The sequence below is a fragment of the Cololabis saira genome, chromosome 3, assembly GCF_033807715.1.
Source record: "Cololabis saira isolate AMF1-May2022 chromosome 3, fColSai1.1, whole genome shotgun sequence".
In the NCBI taxonomy this organism is placed as follows: Eukaryota; Metazoa; Chordata; class Actinopteri; order Beloniformes; family Belonidae; genus Cololabis; species Cololabis saira.
In genome coordinates, this window is record NC_084589.1 from 41524648 (window position 1) to 41549393 (window position 24746).

The 24746-nt window shown below is 39.2% G+C and overlaps 1 protein-coding gene across 7 annotated transcripts in view; it reads left to right on the forward strand.

Moving 5' to 3' along the window:
• The window catches only part of smarcc1a (SWI/SNF related, matrix associated, actin dependent regulator of chromatin, subfamily c, member 1a), a 33587-nt gene extending 21982 nt beyond the window's left edge, over positions 1-11605 (forward strand). For 5 of the 7 annotated variants that reach the window (XM_061717524.1, XM_061717525.1, XM_061717531.1 and 2 more), the window contains 6 exons: positions 929-1100; positions 2341-2519; positions 3469-3603; positions 4776-5130; positions 6431-6556; positions 8565-11605. In XM_061717524.1, coding sequence (XP_061573508.1) covers positions 929-1100; positions 2341-2519; positions 3469-3603; positions 4776-5130; positions 6431-6556; positions 8565-8656 — 1059 coding nt within the window. In that variant the 3' untranslated portion in view covers positions 8657-11605. The remainder of the gene's footprint in view (positions 1-928; positions 1101-2340; positions 2520-3468; positions 3604-4775; positions 5131-6430; positions 6557-8564) is intronic. The other 2 variants (XM_061717526.1, XM_061717527.1) reach the window with 1 other exon arrangement.
• Positions 11606-24746: the final 13141 nt, after the last annotated feature.

A 24746-nucleotide genomic window follows, 5' to 3' on the forward strand; every position in this document is an offset into this window, starting at 1 on the left:
GTTGTTGGTTAGCAAAAAAGGTGTGATTTTGTTTTTTGAAATTATTTGTGCTCGAGCATTCTCTAATATTGATTGGTAAGGTGTTCTAATAAAGAGGACCTCTGAACCTAACTGAAAATTGGGAAAAAGTAGTTCTGAAAAAGGTGGGATGGAGATTGTTTGCAGACCTAGTATTAAAGTGATGAATTTGGCTTTCAATTACAAATTAGTTTTCCTTGAAAAATATATCTAAAATTGAACCCCTTACGACCCCCAGACTGTCACCTTTCATTTTACCTAAAGATATTACCTAATATTAGTCGCTATGTTATTTGTTTTTTAAAATCAGCACCATGTATCTTATGCTTTAGTGAGATTTAGTGATATTTAGTGTGCGCACACACAGTCTAACCTGCCATTGACACTACAGCAATGGAGGGTTGGAAGAATGATGCTCAGGTTGTTTTCTTTCTGTCTCGCTCAGCTCTCTGAACTACTGTAACTAGCTTTTAATCTGAAAGGAAAAGATCCCCCAAAAAACCCTTTTTTTTTTAATGTTTTTCTCTATTTGATAAAGGGAAAGATGATTCCACTTGACAAGAAGCACTCACTGTTTAAGTAGTTGAAATATTGCCAGTGAATTATTTAACGTACCGGTTTCAGTGAGGCCCAATGTCGGTAGGAAAAACATCTTTTTAAGTTGACCACAGATTTTAAACATGAAACATTTGGTAAAAGCAATAACAGCGTGACAGATGAGATCTGCGGGCGGGAATGCTCAAGTCTGCATGAGAAGTTCAAAACAACTGCAAATTAAAAAAATCGAAAGCATGAAAATCAAAACAATGAATAAATAATCAGTTGCAGCCCTACTTCTGATACTTCATTTTCTCATATTTCCTCTGGACATGTCGTCTTACCGTTGGTGACCTTTTCCTTCATAATTTAGGCTGAGTTGAAGGACGAGGCAGAGAAGCCCAGCGAGTCTGCAGAGAAGAGCAACAAAACGGAGACAACAGACAAGGTGAAGAAAGAGGGAGCGGAGCCATCGGAACGGGAAGAGGAGAGCGAAGAGGCAGGGGAGGCGAAGACGCCTTCAGGAGGTAACACGGAAGAAAAAGGCAAGAGAAAATGTTTTACACACCTGGCTGTTTTAAAAATGTAGCTCAAACATTTGAATGAGAATCTGCTCATAATTAGAGCTGTAGTTAAGTTGTTTCCTATACCTAATACTTAATGTGTAATTCACTGTTTTGACCTTTTTTGTTTGACAAAATATAGAGAAAATCAACAAATGGATTTAATAAGGTGTTGGAAATGAATGCTATTTGAAAATTTGTTTAAGGGGTCATCAGATGCAAATTAACTGTAAGTTCATATGATTCTTTAGAGTCTTAATGAGAAGTCTGTCAAAATCAGCTCCTCACACATCAACCCATTTTGGTGCATTTCCTTTTAAATGTTAATGAGCTCTGCTCACTCCGCCCTCTCTTCTGTGGGGCTTTTCAACACAGCCCACGTGGAGTGTTGCCTTGACGACAGTTGAGGATTTAATTTGTGGAAAGTATAGCAACAGGAGGCTCTGAAGAGACATTATGCAACTATATCAATTTGAACTGGAGTCGGACGAGCAGCGAGAAGAGGCCGCTGAAGAAGTTTGGCAAATAAGATTTGCACAGGTTTTTTCTGAATGGCTGGTTGACTTAAATCCACATAAATAAATATATCATACATTCTGGATTCATTACAAATCAACTGAAATATTGCAAGCCTTTTATTATTTTAATATTGCTGATCATGGCTTACAGCTTAAGAAAACTCAAATATCCTATCTCAAAAAATGTGAATATTCTGGGAATCTTAATCTTAAACTAATTGCATTACAGAAAATAAAGAACTTTATCACAATATTCTAATTTTCTGAGACAGTCCTGTACAGCATGTTTACATTTTTTCCTCTGGTTATCGCCATCATGTTTGGCGTGCGTTTGTGAAAACAGGCCATTTTCGGGAATGTTTTATCAAGTGTAAAAGAGAGAGAGGGGGGAAAAAACATGGTGGATTTTATCATTATAGGATAGATAGATAGATAGATAGATTTTATTTATTTATAGTACCCTTGGTTAAATTTGGTTCACAGTGAGTGCCTCCTCATACAATCTAAAACCATACACTCAATGGATGTGTCAATGGATGGATGTGTACACATAAAAAGTGAATTTTGAATCTGATTACCCCTCTAAATGATTAAACTAAAGAGTAGTGGGTTTCTTGTTCTTTATTTATTTCCTCTTTGGTAAATACTGTTTTAAAAAGGTCAATAGTAAAACTAAAGGACCCCTATATGTTAATTTCTAACAGACAAGGAGAAGGAGGAAGCCATGGAGACGTCGTCTTCAGAGCCGGAGAAGGACAAGGAGGAGAAAACGTTATCGGAGGACGGAGACGACAAGAAGAAGAAGCTGGAGCACGACATCGGGGAAGGAAACATCGCTACAGCGGCTGCTGCTGCCCTGGCGTCTGCTGCCACCAAGGCCAAGGTGAGGCCAACACACACAGCTTCACTCATCACATCTCTTATACTAGCTGGGAGGGAATATGTCAAAAATCATAAAGATTGTGCACTTGGTGACAAGTTTTTGATATTTGGCATGTTGTTAGGTATGGACATAAGGTTTTCAAAAACCACCGCAAACAAATGGTAACGCCCCCTAGTGGCCGGTTTGCAGAAAATGCAAAATGTCACCCGCCGAAAAGGCCAAAGGTCATATCTCAGCTTCTCTTAGTCCTAGATTGTTGTATATTGTCACTTTCTCTACTTTTTTAGTGCTAGGAATTGAATTCTGAGATACGTTTCCTATTTCAAGGTCATGTTGAAGGTCAAATTTAATTTTCAAGGTCATTTTTTTGCCCAAAAAACTTTTTTTTTGAAGAATTAAGTCACATAGAAAGATTATATTTGGCTCTAGATCCTATTTTCACCCCCAAGGAATGACATTTTCTGTTTATTGGACAGGTCACCATCGCTGTAGTGTCAATAATCTGATTGGGTGAAAACAGTGGCCTTCATTCAGGCTTAAGATTAACAGAACCTCAGAACTAAGTCGCGGTGAAAGAATAGGAATTTATTAAGATAACACACAAAAAACATCAGCTGTGCATATTTAAACTCACTAAAACCGACAATGCCTGCCTCTATCGCCTCGCTTATTGATTCATTTAGAATTTTCTGCAAACCAGCCAATAGGGGGACGTCCCAATTTGTTTGCGGTGGTTTTTGAAAGCCTTATGTCCATACCTAACAGCATCCCAAATATCAAAAACTTGTCACCAAGTGCACGATTTTCATGAATTCCCTCCCAGCTATACCGCCTTGAGTAATGTTTCTGTTCTGTGAACCTCACAGCTGAAATACATGGGATAACGTGGAATAGTTCATGCAATCAGCTCGACATCCAGATAAAACGTATTTATCCTTTGTCTTGGCAGCACTTGGCAGCAGTCGAGGAAAGGAAGATCAAGTCCCTGGTTGCCCTGCTGGTGGAAACCCAGATGAAGAAACTGGAGATCAAGCTGAGGCACTTTGAGGAGCTGGAGACCATCATGGATCGTGAGAAAGAAGCCGTAAGTCTGTCAGAGGCGGTCGTGGTTCAGTGTTGAGAGATTCTCAGCAAGAACATCCAGCAACGGTTATTAATAGGGGCAGGTTGTTTAGCAGACTTTCATCAGGCAGTTATTCCAGTAAACAGTACGCAGTAAATGTTTAGTTTATCAGCACATGTTCTTACTCAGTGAGTTGCTTCCCTCATGGTCCAAGTCTTTGTCAAAAACTAAAGCAGACACACAATATAGTTTTTTTTATAAGTGAGCCGAGTTGCCAGGAACATATTTTCCAGAGCGAAAAGCGTTGTGTAGCAATGCGAGCACTTAACAGTTACCTGCCTTGATGGGGCCAATTAATAACGCTGCTCTTGTTTGTCTGTGTGCGCGCTGCCGGGGACGATCCCTGGAGACGCTAGGTGGAGTGTAAAACTGTGTTTTCACGTTGGTAACATCGGGACTGCAGCCCAGTTTTGCAGCTGTAAATGCTGCATGAAAAGCACTCTGGTTAAAGGAGCTTTCTGAGGACTGGAGAGAAAACAACGCTGTTGCCATTCGAGTCTAAGGTGGCAAAGACAAACAAGACAGTTTTAAGAGTTTAATGCTTCAGTCTCATTTACAGAATAAGAAACGGTGACAATCAAACCTCTCATGGGCTGAAAAGTGTGATAAAACTTTCTTTTTGGCCTCAGATTACTTTCAACATCCAGTTAGTTAGAATGTTTTTTATTCAGTATTCTTAGCTTTAGTTGAATTTCTTTTTCTTTCCACTGCTATTGCCACCACAACTTGAATTTGCGATTTGGTTGCTGTGGAAATCTCTGATTACGCCGCATTACAAATAGTTCCCAACTGTCAGTTTCATCGTGTATTCAAAGCCAAGTAGCAGATGTGCTTCAAGTTCCATTGGCCAGTAACTTTTGGGCTGTGCAGCACAGATCGTAGTTGCTTTTCTCATCTCTTTTGTTTCTTCAAATACTGCATAACAAATTGTTATAAATATTAAGAGCCGGACGGGTGCAGTAAAGCAAGTATACCGTTAAAGATTTACCCCTTTGCAATGAGAGCAACCACATCAGACGCAGTTGAATATGTCCCCCCTGCTAGTTATCATCACATCAGCAGCTGGTTGTGGTGTTGCTTCTAACTGATTTCTCTGTCAGTCATGCGTCTCTGTGTTTTCTGTGTCTCTGCAGTTGGAGCTTCAGAGGCAGCAGCTCCTCACCGAGCGACAGGCGTTCCACATGGAGCAGCTCAAATACGCTGAGATGAAGGCGAGGCAGCAGATGGAGCAGCAGGCGGCTGCCGCCGCGGCCGCCGCTGCTGCAGCTGCTGCTCAAGGGCAGGGGCAGACCCCTGGATCCGGACCCCACCCCGGGCCCCCTGCACCAGCCATGCATCCAGGAGGAAACCTACCACACCACGTAGGCCCCACTCCCCACCATGGACCGCCCCTGCCCCATCACGGGCCGCCTGCAGGCGCTGCAATGCATGCTGGGTATCCTCCAATGGGCCACCACCCCTTGGCCCCGCATCACCCTGGACCGACAGGTGAGAGATTCAGAAAGGAATGTGGTGACAAAACATGCAATCTGTTCAAAGAGGGAGATGGATTTGATTTTAAAAACACCAGGCTGATGTAGGGCTGGGCGATTTTGGACAAAAATAAAATCCCGATTTTTTTTTTCTTTTTTTTTTTTCTCTAAAAATCCGATTTTCAATTTATTTGGTTTTTTGGTACAAAAGACAATGGAATAAATTAGAGAAAGAAAGAAAGAAATATTTTATCTTTATTTTTAAAGAAAAATAGCAAACAAATTTCCCTATTGGGAATGAAGTGCAATTGAAAGATACTGTAAATCCTCCTTGAGTTTAGTAAAGTGACAACATTTCCAATTTTCTTGACCAAACAAAGACGACTAGACAGGCTCTGTCTGTAATGCAGCCAGCTGCAAAAAAGGAAAATCGATTTTCCGATTTTCCTTTTTTTAACATCGATTGTGATTAATAAATCCGATTTAAATTTTAAATCGATTAATCGCACAGCCCTAGGCTGATGTGCTCGGAGCATGACCCCGATCTCGTTGAAAGGTTTCTTTAAAATATAGTGAATTAAAATCTTTATTTCGAGCATACAAAAAACAATTTCACAAAACAAAAAGGAATACAAATAAACAGTCATTAAACAAAATCAAAGGGAAATAAACATTCATGCCCAAAAAGGAGTAGGAAGAAGTAAAAAACTTATTGGGTCCTACCCCTTATTTCTTTTCAATTTTGCAAACAGCAAGCTTTACTTTATCAAAAAAAGTATACCTGTTTATTACCAGAACAATTATAAATAATATATATATATATATATATATATACACACACACCTTATCATAAACAATATAATAATTATTCTATATACCATTTTTTATATATATATATATATATATATATATATATATATATATATATATATATACACACATATAGTGCAAGTTCCTTTGTGGAAAGGTTTTCTTTAATCAAATTAAATAATAAAACACAGTTTAAAAGTCATTACGGTTTTGTCTAATCTATTTTTATATACATACATACATACATACATACATACATACATACATTTTATTCTCTTTAATATTACGTCATTCTTCTCAGCCAGCTCAACACTCTTTAAATTCTTATAACACAACAAATGAGTCAGTGATGGAAGCACATCAGGGATTTAGTCCTAATTATGTTTGATTAATAAAAAAAACAATAAAATCCTCTGAATGTTTTCTTATTTTCTAATTGCACATGCAAACTTTGATGATTAAAACCTGTTCAACATTGTCTCTTTTGTCTGATCTTTACCCTGCAGGACCAATGGGACCAAGTCAGCCCGTCCCGGGGCGTATGCTGACCGGCCCGCCCTCTGCCGGTCCCCCGCCTGGTGGCATTCCTCCCATGATGCCCCCGCGCCACCCTGGAGCCCCCAACGGCATGTGTGAGTGCACACAGCCACCTTCACATTAAGTTTGCATTTACTGAAAAAACCTGCAAGTCTACATTGTATTACACAGCAAACTCAGTCATTTTATTTTTATTACGTACACATTGAATTTACTAAAAGCAGTCTCTATAAACTCTCTACAAACCCATGTTCACACACGGTTTCTGGGAAGTCCACATGTCACTGCAACCCAAAGCTGACAGTTGGTATTTACCGTGAATGTCAGCCGGAGCCCAACGTTTGGATGCTGCTGCTCATTAGCATCACGTCACCCACCAGGCCTGCAGTTTACAGGGAGCCAGTCAGCAGCACGTCGTCTTGTTGACAGCTGCTGTATTTATATCCAGCTCTGCTATTACTGTGTTTACCTCAGGAATATACTTTCCAGTATTACATTTGCAGATTTCCATAAACAGTGGTTTTCCAGTCTAAAAAACCGGTCACCATGAAATGATATTCATTTTTATTTCTCGCAACACAAGACTGTAGAAGACATTACAGGATTTACGAACTCAGGGCTACAAACCTAAGTTGTTTTTTTTTATTGTTTTTGTCTTTCTCTGCTTGGGTGGGGGGTTAGAAGAAAAACTGTTGTTTTACTACTTTTTCGGCTGCAGCAGCACAAGGACAGTTCAACCCACGTTAAACCTGGACGGTGTTTTTGTTGCACGAGTCGTAACGGCTGAAATAAATGGCTCCTTTTATGTTTGACAAGCGAACATTTTAATTCAACTGCTGTTTTCCCAGTTTTATTTTTAATAGCATTTCACATATTAAAAACTAAAATGCCAAGTTGCCCATCTTTGAGGTTTTAATCTCTTTTGACTAAAATTAAACTTAGTTTAGACATCTTTCGTCACCTTGAGTTTTGATTTTTCTCCTTAGACCTGATGATATTTGTCAATTTTTGATTACCATCGCTAATCACATTAAGCTTACTTTACAATGGTCATCTTTTTGTTCATTGTTCAGAGGAAAAAACAATCATTCTACCACTTTAGGATGAATTTCAGTATGAAATGCCTACAAATGTCACCTCAGACTCGCTGTGCCTTTACCAGAGATGGTGACTTATGTCTGTTTACAAAGCGTTGTGCTTTCTTTAACATCGATTGTGAAACGTGTTCCCGTGGCTGCTCTTCTTTCTGTCAGGCTTCAGTCACTACGTTTACATGCAGTCAAAATTCGGGTTATTGCTAATATTCCGGTTACTGAAACATTCGGAATATTCCGTTTACATGGTAATTAATCATTCGGGATATCTGGATCAAACCAGCGACGCACGGAGAACATCATGACGCAATTACCGTCATTTCCGCTTCTTCTTCCTGTATCTAAATTGAAAATAAATGCTGCTTTGCGCAACTTTTCGCTCACCTTCTTATAAATCTCGCTATCCCGGTACTTTCTACCGTCTACAAATGCAGAAATGTTTATATCCTTCATTACATTTATGAAGTGATTAGTCTCCTCCTCACTCCAAAAGTGTGGCGTGGTCTTGCGTTTCTCCGTATTTATAAGAACTTCCTGGACTCAAAAGACCAAGATTCCTTGCGAACAGAACATGTGCAGTAAACAAATTCATGTTCCGTTTGATGGGGATATTCCGTTTGGCGTTTACATGACCAAATATTCGGGTTTTAAAAGGAGTAACCCAGGGGTCATATTCGGGTTTTTAAAAACCGGAATATGAGCAAAATCGGGTTATTCAAAGGGGTTATTTATGTTTACATGGCCGTGCAAATTCGGGTTATTGCTAATATTCGGGTTTGAAAAGGGTTATTGATGCATGTAAACGCAGTCACTGTCTTAGAGAGCTAGATGTTCCATCTTACTTGGAGCAGACCGAGGAGCTCACGCGTGTTCATGCAGATTTAATTTGTTGACACAGGCACCTTCTCAATTTTTTTTCTAGTTAAAGTCAGAACTTGAGTGCTGATGATTTGTGAACTTAATGAGCGTATTCTTCTTGCTTCTAACGTTGCATTTGTGTGTTTTGCAGACCCTAACCCTCCACCTGCGCAGGCTGAGGCGGTTCCTCCGGTCCCCGTGGGTCCTCCGGCGCCTCAGAGCGGACGAGTGGCCGACAACTAACTCAGACACACAAAAGCACATGCGCGTAAAATTGTCTCCAAACATCAGCCCCTTTTTATGATGACCTTTGCTACTGGCTTAATATTTTCCCTCAAAATTCAACACCCTTTACTTTAAATCAGGACACACACACACACACACACTCTGTCACACACACTCAACACTCGGGGTTCATGGGCAAAGGTAACCCAACGTTACAAACACACATGCAGACTTCCTCTCAGGGCACAGCAACAAGGTTCGTCTAGTTATAAACACTGTTCTCTCTCTAGCTGAAGAGAAATGACCCTGTGTACAGAAAACCAAACAAGGAGACAAAAGATTTAGAAAAAAAGAAAAAAAAAGTCTTCTGTCTTGCTTTCTTTTTCGCTCCAGTGGTGTTTTGAATGACACTGTAATCTCTCCCCATCTCCCCCCCAAAAAAACACGTCCTTTTTGGCTGGTCTCTCTTTTTTTCCAAAACCAACACTAGAGGGAGCTAGTGATACCCGAGGGGGGGGCCAGTCAGACGACACGGGTTTGTGTTTCCGGGGCAACCTGACCTGTAAAAAACACAAGCTAATAAGATTGTTCTGAAAGTAAAACAACATTTATAAAAACTCACGGAGGACCTAGCCTGCCCTCACCCTTGTCGAGTATCTACCTCTCGCTCATCTTTTAATGATACACTGTAGTTCTGTGTGTGTCTGTGAGTGTGTGCTAGAAAGAGGGATGTCTGGTAGCTTTCTGTGCCTTTTTTCTATACTAGTGTAGTTTTCATTTCAACTCCTGCACTGGCTTAGTTCAAAATGCTGAAAAAAGAACAAACAAAAAATAAATACAAGACAAAAAGCATGCATGGACAGACGTCATAAAAACTGCTGTTGTAGTTCGGATAAACGAGTACCGGTAGTTTTATAACATTGGGACAAGTGAATTCAAGCAAATGTAGCTGCATACAGTGTCATTTAATCATCTGTATTACGCAGTAAGGAAGCACCGTGTGAAACAATTTTATACTGCTATTCATGGTACATACTGGTAATAAAATGCTCATTTTTTCTTTTTTTCAATAACACATTTTGCCTAGTTTTTGACTCTATTTTTTTGATAGAATTCAAAAAAAGCAATGCAGGGTTTTTTTGTCTAAAAAAAATCCAAACTTGCGGTCAAGAAAGTTGATGGGTTCTAACCTCCACACAAATATAAAGCTTTAAAATGGCTCACAAACATGATTTTGTTTGTGCAAAAGTTACTCAAATCGCAGTGTGTTAGCTCGGGACTTATATTTTCAGATGCGGATTAATACTAATCGGCAAATCAGAACCTCGGTTTAGACGGTCACTGATGGATTTCAGTGTTTTGAATAACAGTGAAGCATTAATGCAAAATGTTACAGATCTGATTTGGCTTGAGACGCCGTCAGAGGAAGCACAGATGGCAAACATTCCTCCTTCTGCCACAGCACTAACGCACACAGAAATGTAAGTTAAGCTGAGACGAACACTGGAGGCTGCATGCACACACGGACTTGGCCCGACCCTGCCACAAAGCACTGAACCCACACACACGATCTGCTGACCTTCACACAGCCTTCACACACGGGGGGAGACGCCGTGATGCGGCCGACGCTCGTCCTCAGCTCGGTGGGCTTCTCAACGTTTTAGGTGCTGTTACTGTAGCGATGAAACCCCGCGTCTTTTCTCTGCTCACCTCCCTTACGCCTAGTGATGCCTACCTCGCTACCTCCCTATCTTCACTCTTTTTGCTTTTTAGTCACTGTAAAACTCAGCAATATCCTCATTTCTACACAGAAGTTGAATTTGCAGATCCTGTGTCATCTGGTGTTGCAAAGGTAACAAGGGGCGCAAACACAATAATCAATCAATCAGGAACCTTCTTTTTTTTTGATAAATGGAACAAGGCAAAGCTATTTTTCACATATAAAACGGTCCTTGCAGGTTTTATTTTGTTCCTATGATGTTTGGATTGTCTTTGAGTTTGTTCCTGTTTGTGGTCTGTGCATTTCCATGATGAATTCATTTTGTAAAACATCAGAAAATGTGGTTTATTGCTGGTCACGAGTTAAGATGTTATTTAGATAAAAAGATTGAAAGTTCTTTTGTGATCCCTGAAAAAGACATTATACATTTATAACTGTTTTCTGGTTTAAAGCTGGTGCTGTTCATTTCTCAATTTCTCTTTGTGAGCAATTTCTATCTCAGTTGTCCCACCCTCAACGGTTGCCAAAGCAACTATTTGGCCGATATTAACGATTAATACTAGTTTTTCACATCTTTTCACTCAAGAATGGCACCTAAAATAATTTGAAATTGGCTGATTAGTTCAAACTGTTATGCAACAACTAGTAAATTTATGTTCAACATGCAAGTTGGCGTCATAAATGTAGCCTTTTCACACAAGTTCCCGGTAAACTCATCCGGTAAACTGCTCCTCCTCCTCCAGCACTGTTGGCTACCTCTTCCTCCTTCATCTGCTAGCTACCTCTCTTAGAAATCTTCCTCTTGCTGCCTGCTACCTCTCTGCACACCCTTTGCTACCTCCTGTTTGCTTTTCCTTTCCTTTAATTTCCTTTCTCGTGTCCCCATCCCGCCCGCGTGACTGCTGCATCACTCCCTGCTGCCCTCTGGTCCCAGTCTGCAGGAAGAAGAAGAAAACACACAGACACACTTAACAGCCGTTCACTTGCGCTTTCTCGTCACCGTGTCCTCCTCTCATAAGTAACATCTTACCAGGCTTGTGTATTTTCACTTAAATATGACAGGATTCCTCCTTACATATATTATCTTAATGGATTTTTTTTTGTGTGTTAATGGTAATGTATTTTTAATGACAGGTTTTGTGTAGATGGAGTTTTCCCTGTTCTTTGTAGCATTTGTTTTCTTTTATTTTATATGGGGTCTGTTGGTACTTGGACCTAGACACTGTCGAATAAACTGTTTTCTATTATGTTCATGGCTATTTTTTTTTATTTTATACATACATCTCTGATGGCTTAAACCCTACCAAACTCCTCCTGCAGTTAGATGCCACTCCAGCGTTCCCAAGCATGAGTGTTATTTTTCCATAAAGGTTAAGTACATTTTAATTTTGATTTGTAACCACTAGCTGTCTCAGTTCACCCTTGAAGAAAAACTCATTTGATCTCTGCTAGAAAACTGCAAGTATGCAAATCGAATTTCTCTAAAATCCTGTAGTTTATAATTACTTTTGAAAAGTTTTTCAAAAATATTTATATAATTTGACATTGTCGTAACTTTCAAGTTGAGCAGCAGCTTTCTGAGAAAACTGCAGGAGTGTTTTTCATAAGATGCAGAGTCTACACTCGCCGCCTCCCTCAGTCCAAACACGCATCTTTAGTGTGGTTGCTGGTTCTCAACTGGACCTAGGTGTGAGTGTGCATAGTTGTTGTAGTTCTTGCCTCATGACATCTGGAACGCTCTCCAGAATCTCACTTTTTAATCTCACCAGTTTGTGATCTGCAGCTTTGCTGTCTGTCTGATGCTGGTAATGATTATTTTTTAGAAAATAGTGAGTGATGGATGTCATGGTTCCTGATTTATGATGGTGTTCCTTAATTACGGGACGATAATATTTACACATGTAATGTGTTTGCAGTTTGACAGGATGCCTGAACAGGACCCAAACATTTTGCATCTAAGACGACCTTTTTTATTTATTTTTTTGTCCTGTAAATGATGTGTAAAAAAAAAAAGTATTAAGTACTTACTGCTAAGGTTGTGTTTATTTATTTGACTTTATTTGTTGAACAGGGGCCGTACATATTAATGAACACGTGTAAATATGCATGGTTGTAGCCGCAGGCTAATTTCCACCATTCGTCCCCGCGGCAAATTAATGCGAGACACAGAACCGGACACCAGCAGACATACGAGACAAGATATGACATCCATATAAACAAAACACAACATTAAAAAACACGACTGAGCTAGATAAAAATCATTGAGCAATAAAACATGTTACCATTGATAAACCAATAATTAAGTGACCATAGAGTTAAGTGTTATACAGTCCTTCGTTTGTGACCTGTAGCATTAATTCAGTGTAAAGGAAAGAAAAATCAGTTTAAAGGTAGGATAAGCATTTTGTGGATGGTTAAACAAAACTGAAGAAAACAGAGCGCTAGCTCCACCTCTCTTCATCCAGGGCTTCCTAAAACCCCCATCTAATCTCCAGTGGTAAAGTAGTTTCTTTTTTCTTTTTTAAATGTCTACAGAAAAAATACAGGGTGGAGACATGTAATACAGTACATTATACTGACAAAAGAGGGAACGGAAAGCAGAACAAAACAGAAAAAGGACAGCTAAGCTGATGATTGAGAGAAAGATTACAGGGCTACAAAGGAGGATAAATGGATAATTATAATGATTTTGGTATAGTTAGTAATTTAGATATGAGGATTCCAACATCACAGTAATAACTGCTAGTGATAATAATAATAATATAATACCATTGGAGGTCGGCTCAATTAGTTTGGTGGATGCAGTGCCAACAAGGGCACCCGTACCACCCCACCCCCACCACGGCATTGCCGTCCTGGAACATGTCATTTCTGATCAGACAAAACAAAATAGTATTTTTTTCTGTGTAATATTTTGGGATGGCTTGGAGGGCCCACTGCCCCGGACTTGCTAATGAAGGATTTCATGTTCAGGATTTGTCGTGTAAAGATTTTGGTCGTTGCTGTATCTGTGGTCATCATGTCCGTGTTTTTCCCCTCGCTGCTGCTGCAGGATGAGAAACTGGATTATCTGTCTCTTGCTTTTGTTCCAGGATTAGGGATGTTGCTGCACAACATCTGCACATGATGCATTCACATTGTCTAAATGATGCAGTTCATAATGACATCATTGCTGCATCTGACTATTGTGGAAGAAAATAATAAGAGTTTCTGAGAACATTTACTTTTCTTTTAATCCTCTTTGTATTTTTTTCTATTATCATTGTGAGAATGTTGACAGATATATATTTTTTCATTTATAATCTGCAGGATATTTATGAATGTGTTGCTTGTCGTGCTGCCTCATCTCTCTGGTTGAAATAAGAATAACAGGACCCCCGTGGCCACAGAAAACCTAATCCCAGCCCACCCGCGCTGTAATCTGGCGAGAGAGGGGATTTCTCTGGCCGGCAGATTGAACATGAGCATGTTATTGAGAGGAATGGGGGGTCCAGAGCGTCCCCCCCGACCCCCAGGGCTCAGAACTGAGGGGGGGGGGGGGGTGTGTAGTGGCAGATGAGCATAGATGGATGCTCCATTTTCTAAAGCACCTGATCATTAACGTCATTAACACTTTGGTCTTTCAGGAAGTCCATTTCCTCTAAAAACTGGAACAGTTAAGGGCGTAAATTATAAATCAAACCTTTGGACATACTTAACTTCTAATGATGCAATTTAAAAAAGTGGGTTTTTTTGATTTTCCTGTTTGCAAACCTTTAAATTCTGTTTTTTTTTTTTTTAAATACATTTCTATTTAAATTAGAATTAATATCAATATCAGATTAGCAGTCTGTGGGGCCCTCAGGTGGTCGGGAACGCCCTTCCCGACCGTCTTTTTAAGAAAACTTATAGCTAAATATATCTTTTATATGCTCTGTTTTTAAATATATTTAAAAAAATGTTAATGTTTTATTTGTCTGCTCTGTAGTACTGTGGGTTTATTAAATATAAAGTTCGTTATGAATAAAATGTATTATTATTAATGTATTTAGGCTTTACGGTCATGAAAAGAGTCTTGAAAATTTGATCAAACAAAAACATAATCAGAGTTATCAGGCTAAATTACACAACTGATCCATCATTTAAATGCATTGTATTTTCACTCTGTTGTACTTCTCTAGATAAAGAAATACAAACATTCGCATTGTTAATATTCCAGTACTGTTTAGTTAGTGGAGCTTTTTCTTAAAGTGTTTTTTCTTAGATTTGTGGTTTGGTTGATGTTTGGCCTGACGTGACTGATCAAGACTTGTATTAAACACGTGAGAGGGAAAAGCACTCCTGATATTGATATAAATTAGGAAGGGGATTGAACAGATCTAATTTATGGACCTCTGATAGCCGAGTAATGGCTGCTGCTGCTACTGATAGTGGATCAAGCTTTGTAAAAGCATTTAAAATGGACGTGACTAATTGTGGTGCACGAGGAGGACGGTGGTGGGCTGGGTGAGGATGAGGAGGTCACGTTACCCGCATCCTCTCAAAGAACATGAGCACTTTTCCCCTCTTCAACCCCCATGCAGTTCCCAGGCTGCTGGTAACTGCTGCAGATTCAGGGTTATTACTTTTATATTCAGATTCATGGTTGTTTTACAAAAAAAAAGTTTAGTCTGAAGCCTAATTTATCAGGATAGGCCTTTGTAAATAGTATTGGTAGTAGCAATTCCTATTGCAAAATTACCTTATTTCACATATCATACTCATCCTTTCCTTTGTGGGACGTAGCTCCACTCACAGAGGCACAACTTGACGTGATGCAACAGAAAGTGATGTACCCTTATACACCCTTATCCAGTACTCGAGATGAGGGGGGATGGCGTCCCCCCTGAAATAAAAACGGTCCAAATCATCCCCCCTGTAAAACTGCCATCCCCCCTTTCAATCCCTTATGTCATTTCATCAATGAATGTGGTTTTACTGCTATTTCAACATTTAGAGTCATCGCCAAAAAAATAACACCAGAAAAATAACTTATTTGACAATTTTCACCTGTTTCAAGTAAATTTTCACTTGAAATAAGTAGAAAAATCTGCCAGTGGGACAAGATTTATCTTCTCATTACAAGCAAAAAAATCTTGTTCCACTGGCAGATTTTTCTACTTATTTCAAGTGAAAATCTACTTGAAACAGGTGAAAATTGTTGTTTTTTCCAGTGATGAGTCTTGTTTTAAGTCTAATGAGATTTTTTTTACTAAAATTAGACATTTTAACTAGAAATAAGAAAAATATTCTTGTTAAGATTTTGAGTTTTTGCAGTGATCCATTTTACTTATCCTGTGAAGGACAGAGTCATATTGATAAGTTCAGAAAACTGTTTTTTATTGTTGTGTTTTGATGTATTTGATGTAAGCCCAGTGGATATTTAAAGCTTACAGAAGGCTGCATTTAACTGCTGCTATGTCATTCCTGCAGTATTTCTGCAGGTGTTTTGGTCAGTGCTATTATTTGTAATATATTATATTATTTGTAATCAGCACAAATTATCTGTCCCCATATGATAAAATCCACCATCCCCCCTGATTTTTTTTTTTTTTTTTTTTTTTTACAACTCGAGTACTGCCCTTATCCATCCTTCCTGCCTTCCTTCAGTCCATTTCAGGGTCGGGGACGTCTGCTGCAGTCAATACCAGCTGTCAAGAGGTAAACATGGGGTTACACCTTGGACAGGTCCACTTTTATTCCTTGATTTAAAAAAAACAAAAACTTTTGCCTTTGGTGCTTAATATTTCTCCTTCCGTATCTATTCATTCATTGACTAATATATTCACTGACTATTTTTAATGTACAGCGCTTTAGTGAATAGAAGTTGCTTTCAATTTGTTGTAAATTAACTTGAATTGAAGCAACATCATTATTAAGTGAAAATATAAAGCAGATGCAATGGCAATAAAGCATTTCCATTTAAGGTGGAGAGCTCAGTGGAAAATGCAGTTAAGAGTGTGACTGATTACTTTGCAGTCAACAAGGAATTCAAACAGGCATCCATCCAGCCCCCACCGATGCTCAAAGGGCCACGCTGCTGCTGCCCTGGACAGGTTTCTGAAGCAGAAAAAAGAACATAAAATGGACTGAAGACAGTTTCCTATACAGGCTACAAAAAGTGACAATTTTTCATTTTGCTGATGCACAGTGAAAATATCTGACAAGGGATGCAGACGGAGGGGTTGGGGTTTTAGCACCAGGGAATTTAGCTTGACACATGGACTCAAACACTGACCTTTTAGTGATGAGGCGTCTGCTTCTTATTCTCCGAGAGTAACCCGGCTGCATGAGATTGAAACGTCCTCTTGTCAGGATTTGATCTGTAATATGCAGTAAATACATTTTTCGGTACAGTCCTGTGATTCTGAGGGAATCATAAAAATATGATGACTTAAAGGCAAAGTCGGACCAAAGTACTGCTTTGTGAGTTCTGTTGCATAGTGGCAATTTTCTAGTGTCAGTTGTATTTTAATTCAATAACACAAAGGATATGTATTACACTTTTTGTGCTTGTGAGCATTCATCTGTATCAAGTATCAAAATAGTGCAAGCAGATTTCTTTCAGGGAGACATTGATTCAAAGCATAGCTCAAGAATTGTATTGAAATGTTTTCCCTGCGAGATCATAACCTTGGGAAATTGTCATTTCAGAGCCTTTTCAAACCTTTTCAAACTTGAATGTGACTTGAAAGTTTTGTGGGTGAAAGAAACATAACTGTGGTCTTAAAGGGGATTAATTATAAAGAAGAAAAGCAAAAAAACACCTTTTCATGCTTGAAGTAACTTTCAACTAAAGAAAATCTTTGAGATGACAAAACTTTCTGATTTTGTTCGGGGCCACCCAAGGTTGAAAACATGCCATTTAGCGAGTGGTTCAGGTTTGGAGGGTCCTGTGACATCACAGACCCAGGTCGGAGTACATTTAACAAGCTTCCCAATTGTCTTCTACCACAACTTCACATCATGTTGTGTTTGTCGTGTACAAAACTGGCTACCATGAACAAAGCTGAAAAGACATGGCTAAAGAAACAAAAAGGAGATGTGTGACGCAGGCATGTAACTTAAACTTCAGGAAATAGTGTCAACTTTTGAAAACACATCTTTATGTGAGGCCTCTGACGGGTGTGTATTGTAATGAGAAATTATCTCATGATTGCAAGATTATCTCTTGATCTTAGGCTGTTTACTTTGTGCTTCTATGTAGTTTTCTTTCTTAAAGTGGTGGTAGTTCTTTAAAACCACCACCTAAATTCTGTTGCTTTGATTAAGTTGAGAGCTTCTACATCTGTAGCATGAACACAGTTCAATAATATGCACTATTTAGGATGGTATTTTTATGAAAATAGGCCACCAAAGTAAAGTATGAGTACTTCTAATGCTTTTTATTTTTCTTTTCTCAACAGCCTGGAGTTAACATGAGTGAAGATGTAATCTGCTCTTCTAGCTGAGTGAATGCTGAACACACACACACACACACACACACACACACACACACACACACACACACACACACACACACACACACACACACACACACACACACACAGTTGTCATAGAGAAAGATTCAGGACGAAGCTTTAGCAGAGGCGTCTCTAAATTGATGTAAATGACCAACGTTGGACTCTCTTTGACTTTTGGGTCAGAATCAAATCCAGTGAACTCAAATAGGCCTACAGATCGTCACTTTCTCTAGAAATCCACTTCAGCCATATGTAATTCGTAAAGGGACTAAAGCTGTAATCATCAGACCATCCAAGGAGAGCTGGACGTCACCCAAAGGTGTCTGAGTAGTAGTTTGAAGCATTTTCGTTGGACACCACCCTGTCAGAGGCTGAACCCTGTTAATCCAAAAACGGGTGTAAATAACAAACCTGATACCTGAAAGGAAAATGCCCACCTTGCCTCAGCGACCACAAGATAGCTAATTAGGGCCCGAGCACTGACAGCGCGAAGGCCCTATTGTATCTGTAGGAGTTCTCGTTGTTTTTATTTGTTTTCTTCCGACGAAATGAGGGCCTTTTTTTCCCCCTAAACGTGCCCAAAAGTCACCAAATTTTGCATGCAAGCCAGGCCTGGCGAAAAAAGGTGATATTTAATGGTTTGCATTAATGGGCGTGGCCTAATGGCTCAACAGCGCCCCCTAGAAAACTTTGTGCCTCAAGCCCCACAATACGGTTTGACGTACATGCACGAAAATCGGTACACACCTGTATCATGCTGCAACTTAAAGAAAAGTCTCTTGGCGCCATGGCCGAAACCGAACAGGAAGTCGGCCATTTTGAATTGATCGTGTAATTTTGGCGCAATTTATGCCATTTCTTCGGCAGTTAATACGGCCCGAACCGTAACGTGCACCCAGGTGTGTTACACATCAAAATGTGCGTCTCCATCCTGCAACGATGGGCATTACTGTTCTCAGTCAAAAGCGTTACCGTGGCGATGTTAGACGCCAAAAAGCGCACCCCCTTCATCTGATTGGTCCATATTTGGTAGTTCCTAATTTCTGCTATAACTTTTGAATGGTTTGACATACAGAGGCGTGGGTGGTGTCATCGGACTCTGTATTGGGTACTTGACCTTCATTGGCCTGAATTATCCCCGCCCCTATTTCTGATTGGTCGATATTTGATAGTCCCTACTTTCTGCCATATTTTTTGAATGGTATGACATAAAGAGTCATGAATGGTGTCATCGGACTTAGTTTTGAGTCCTTGGTCTTTATGGGTGAAAATTGCATGCGCGAGGGCCCGTTCATCGCTGCTTGCAGCTTTAATTTAGCTTATTTCATACTAACCTATTTTGCTAGCTAACATTATCATATGCTCATTTTAAGCAAATGATCTCCCCCAAAGCTCTCAACACGGGCAAATTACGTATTTTATCAATCTGACGCATGTTTGTTGGTATTTCTCACAATGTCAGAGGTGATATTGACAAGGTGTTGATTGACATTCAGCCCTGAAAGTGAGATGTTTTTATTCGTAGAGGGACAGTGTGGCGGTCATATACACGCAGGGATCGTCAGTTCCGGTCCTCGTGGGCCGGTGTCCTGCATGTTTGAGATGTTTCTCTGCTTTAACACACCTGATTCTGATTAACAGTCGTCATCGTACCTATGTCATCAAGGTCTGCACAAGTCTGATAATGACAGTCATTTGTATCACGGTGTGTTGAAAGCAGGCTAACATCTAAAACGTGCAGGACCCCGGCCCACGAGGACCAGAATTGAAGACCCCGGATATATACGTATAAAAAAGATTTTTAAAATGACATGCCTGCCATCACTCAACCCTCCCTTGACCACCGGAGCTCCTATACAGGGACCACATGTCGCTTGAGAGCAGACTGATACGTGAAGGTTACGTTGCTGCTTCAGAGAGTTCGTAGCTCATCATCAGACAGAAGAACGTCACCAGAATTCCTCTCCGTCTAAAGTGGTGAGTTTCACAATTGTTATTAGCTTGTTTAATGTTTGTGAATGCAATTCAGCTTTTTAAGAAACAGATACGCCATACTGTTGTAAAAAAAAAAAGGAAAAGTGCAGTGTATACTGTAGCCTATGTTTGGTCAAAATTTGAAATGGGCGTTGTGTCATCTGCTTTGTCTTCGGACAAATCTTTGTGGCTCTTTTGTGTCCCAGAGTTCTGAGTATGGTGGATCTGAACTCAGGGAAACTCTGTTTCATTTAACAAAGTCAGGAAGAGGTACAATTTAGCCAGTTTAAGAAAGCAAAATAACTTATATACAGTCTGTTACCACGGTAACTGACTCTGAGCAAGTTCAGATTTTTTCTGTTTTCTCTCGTTCATGAAGCACTTTCAGTCTCATCAGACGATCGCTGATGACACGCATTTTGGCAAAATCTAAACGATGGCATGTCGTATTTTTGTAGGGAAAATATTTTTCGGGGCAGCACGGTGGCTTAGTGGTTAGCACTGATGCCTCACAGCAAGAAGGTTCCTGGTTCAACGCCCGGGCCTGGCTTGTGTGGGTTTCCTCCGGGTACTCCGGCTTCCTCCCAGTCCAGAAACATGCAGACTGGGTTAATTAATGATTCAAAATTGTCCGTAGGTGTGATTGTGAGTACCGGTATGTCTGGTTGTGTGTATCTACCGGTATGTGGCCCTGTGATGGACTGGCGACCTGTCTAGGTGAACCCCTACCTCTCACCTGTAATGAGCTGGGATAGGCTCCAGCAGACCCCCGTGTCCCTGCAAAGAATAAAACAGGTGTAGAACATGGATGGATGGAAATATCTTTAGGATGAGAATAGAATAGAATAAGATATTTTAGTGCGTCCATCCGTTGTAGCTGCCGGATTCCTTTTGTAGGAGTTATGTCTGCCATTGTTCTGCAGTCAGATTAAATAACAGAAATACATCATCTTATCCTTCCTTCCATCACAAATTTTTGTTTAGTTTAGTTTGTTTTGGTCATTTACATTTTAAGATGTTTGCATATACACACTGTATATGTATACACACAGGTATAAATATATATATGTACACATTTCCTTTTTTTTTTTTTTGACCAAAAAGGTATAGGCTGAAGCCTAATGGCTTATTTTGCCTATCCTTTTCAACAAAAGGCAGACTTCAGAAACAAAAAGATACTAATAAGAAGAAAACGAAACGAACGAACAAAACAAAGAAAAGGAACAAAGAAGAGAAGAAAATAAATGTGGTCACTCACGATCAGTGGTGGACAGTAATGGAGTAAATTTACTTGAGTACTGTACTTAAGTACATATCCAGAGGATTTGTACTTTACTTGAGTATTAGATTTCTTTGGTACTTATTACTCTTACTTGAATACATTTCCAAGACAAATATTTTTACTTTTACTCGAGTAAATTTCTAGGAAGGCTGAAAAGTACTCGTTACTTTCAGGTCTGCTCTTTTTTCTTCTTCCATAAAATCCTATTGGACACAAGCTGTTTTTGTCAAAGGAGGAGACCTATCACAGTGCACGCTCTCCACTGGGATGTACGTAAAGCGGAAATACGTCAAGCCTCCTCAAAACGATACCGCCAAAGTAGCCTGCGTTTGTCAAGACAGAGCAATGGCTACGCCTGCGTCAGGAGAAGAAAGACAATCCGCTGAGTCGTCTGAGTCTGATAATGAGCCGGACTCGGAGCAGGGACTTTCACAAAATCCTTGGCCGTATCTTAACTCAATGTTTGAGTTCGACCGAGTAAAAAACGAGGGCACAGACAAACCACAGACATTTATTTTCAAATGTTTATTGTGTCTACCGAAGCAGAACTACCTCTCTGCTTTCAACAACTCAACATCGAATTTGAAGAAATTTACTGATGTGGAAAATAAGAAATTTACTCTTACTTTTACTTAAAGTACATTTAAAAGCTTTTACTTTTGGATACTTAAGTACCTTTAAAAGCAAGTACTTTTCTACTCTTACTCAAGTAATATTTTGACTGAGCTACTTTTACTTGTAACGGAGTAAATTTTGACCAGTAGTATTTGTACTCTTACTCAAGTACTGGGGTCGAGTACTCTGTCCACCTCTGCTCACGATTGAGGATAGCTGCAGGAAGAAAGTTGCATAATTTAGACAGTTTGATATGAAGATGATTTATATTAGTGTTCTATATTTATCTATTATTTTAGATTTATAAATTTTTTTAAATTTTTTTTAGTTCCTTTTTTTTTCAAATATCTTCCGTCTATAATTTACAGTTATTTACTATAATAACTTGGGTTATTTTAGCGAATACTTTGAGTAACTCCAAGGTTTTGTGAAAAATTGTCAGCTCTGCAATCTGTCCCTCCATCCGTGTTTCAGGTGTCGTTTTGGTGGCAGAATTTCAAACGAGTACTGCCAGAGCTAAAAAGGGCGAAGGCCATTCAGCAGGTCCAGGCTGCCGGTTCTGCCCCGGTCCGACGCCCCCAGACCCCCGTCAGGCCGACCCAGAGCCAGACTGTTCAGCAAGCAGTAAGAGTTCACCAAAATATGTCAGCTAGCTGTAACCACCGTAGACCGTTATGTCACGGTTGCTCAATAAATAAGTAGATTCACATTTACACTTGACTTGGTAGGCTACAGTATATACTTGAACGTTGTGGCTGATGTCTGTTCACATGTCGAGACGTTACTTGGCATCACGTCGAGGCTGGAAATACCATCGGAGTGAAAATCATGGCAGAACATCCAGCGTTAGGTTATTTATCTTTAAAGCTAAAGGTGGGAGGACCGGGCGGGGAGGTTAAAAGCAGAGGGATTGTACGGATTGACAGATGAAATGCAGGGACGGAAATGGAGGGAACGGTTGAGCTGTAAAGTGTAAAGCTCATCAGTAGTGGCAGATTTAGTGCAGATGAGGGATGCTGGAGGGAGCAGCACGTTAATTATGAAACATTCTGGGGACAGAGTGTGTTCACTTGCACACACACTTTCATCCAGACATGCTCAGAGTGCACACTATCCCACATCTAACATACATGTAAGGCTTTGCATCTCAAGTTGATGATGTTTACTTTGTTAGGGAGCGTGCACTTTGATCAATTTGTGTAAATAAACATTTCTAGCTTTATGGAAATGTGTGGAAAGGTATTTATACCTTTGTTGCCCTGTTCATTTGTATGACGGAGTATTAGGGCCAAACTAAGACAAAAAAAATTGGAAATTACAAGAATAAAGTCATAATTTAATGAGAATAAAGTCGTATAAAGTCATGATGTTGAGAGAATTAAGTCGTAATAGAATAAAGTCGTAATATTATGAGAATAAAGTCGTAATATTATGAGAATAAAGTCGTAATATTACGAGAATAAAGTCGTAATATTATGCGAATAAAGTCGTAACATTACGAGAATAAAGTCGTAACATTATAAGAATAAAGTCGTAACATTACGAGAATAAAGTCGTAACATTATGAGAATAAAGTCGTAATATTATGAGAATAAAGTCGTAATATTATGAGAATATAATTTATGAGAACTCTAACAGGAAAGGCAGTCTTCTCCCTATGATAAAATGAGGAACTTCGAGCATCTTGTGAAGTTATATTAATAATATATTTAATATTACGACTTTATTCTCGTAATATTACGACTTTATTCTCGAAATATTACGACTTTATTCTCGTAATATTATGACCTTAGTCTCGTAATTCTACGACTTTATTCTCATATTATTATGACGTTATTCTCGTAATTTCCTTCTTTTTTTTTTTTGTCTTAGTTTGGCCCTAATACTCCGTCGTACATTTGTGAACATTTGAATGTTGAAATATTTCTAGGCTTCAGGTGTAAGGCTAAAGAGCTTTACTTCTCAGGAATCATGGACTAATTTGACATTTGGATTTTCCTGTCACTTCATTCATTGTACAGTAGATGCAAGGTGGAGTTGTGACCTCTTGCAGGTTAGGATTGAGTTTATGTTGATATTTATTAGGAATTTCTTCGTGAAATACACATTTAAATAATGTGATGGCTTTGAATTTAAGAAAAAAAGTTTCCACCTGACACTGTCAATATGGAAAACATGGATGTAAAACGGTGGGTGTGGACTGTCTTCGATGGCTGTGTGGACACATTTTATTCACTCCTAAAACATTTCTGAGTCTTGTCATCACTGTTGCATCTGGTGCCTTTAATTTTCTCAATTTTAGACAGTTAAGTTGAACCTCGAGGACTGATTTTCTTTTTTTTTATATCCCAAATGTGTATAGAGTGCCCTGCAGCATAACAGATTTTAGCTCGGGTACTTATTGCTCTTATTGTTACCCTGAAGTCATACATTTTTAAAAACAGCTTCAGTAGAAAATTTCTGTGGAAATGAAAGAGTCACAAACGCTGTGTTCTATTTGGACTCAGTAGTTGGGACTCAGGCAAACATCATATCTGTCAGAAACTAGTGCAAACAATACGTCTGTGACATTTCAACTATCGTCTTTAAACATAAAGAAGAAATTAAAAATATAACATTTAACCTAATTGTTGGGAATTTCACATTGTTCAGGAGCAGCAGGTGACACGTGCCAGCTGAAATAGGGATTGCTTCCAACCACAAAAATACTTGAATAAGAATTAAATTATAAACAAATTCATAGTATTGTCTGTTTTTTGAAAGTTCCCTTTGTTTGGAGATTAATAACTTATCGCTTCAAAAAGAGCAGAAAGTTTGTGGGCCAACAAACATCAAATAAACTAAAGTTAAAGAAATAATTGTTCCATAAATCTTTTTCTTCCCTGAAATTTTGTGAAATGTGCAGTACTCAAGTTGTAAAAAGAAATCAGGGGGGATGGTGGATTTTATCATATGGGGACAGATAATTTGTGCTGATTACAAATAATATAATATATTACAAATAATAGCAGTGACCAAAACACCTGCAGAAATACT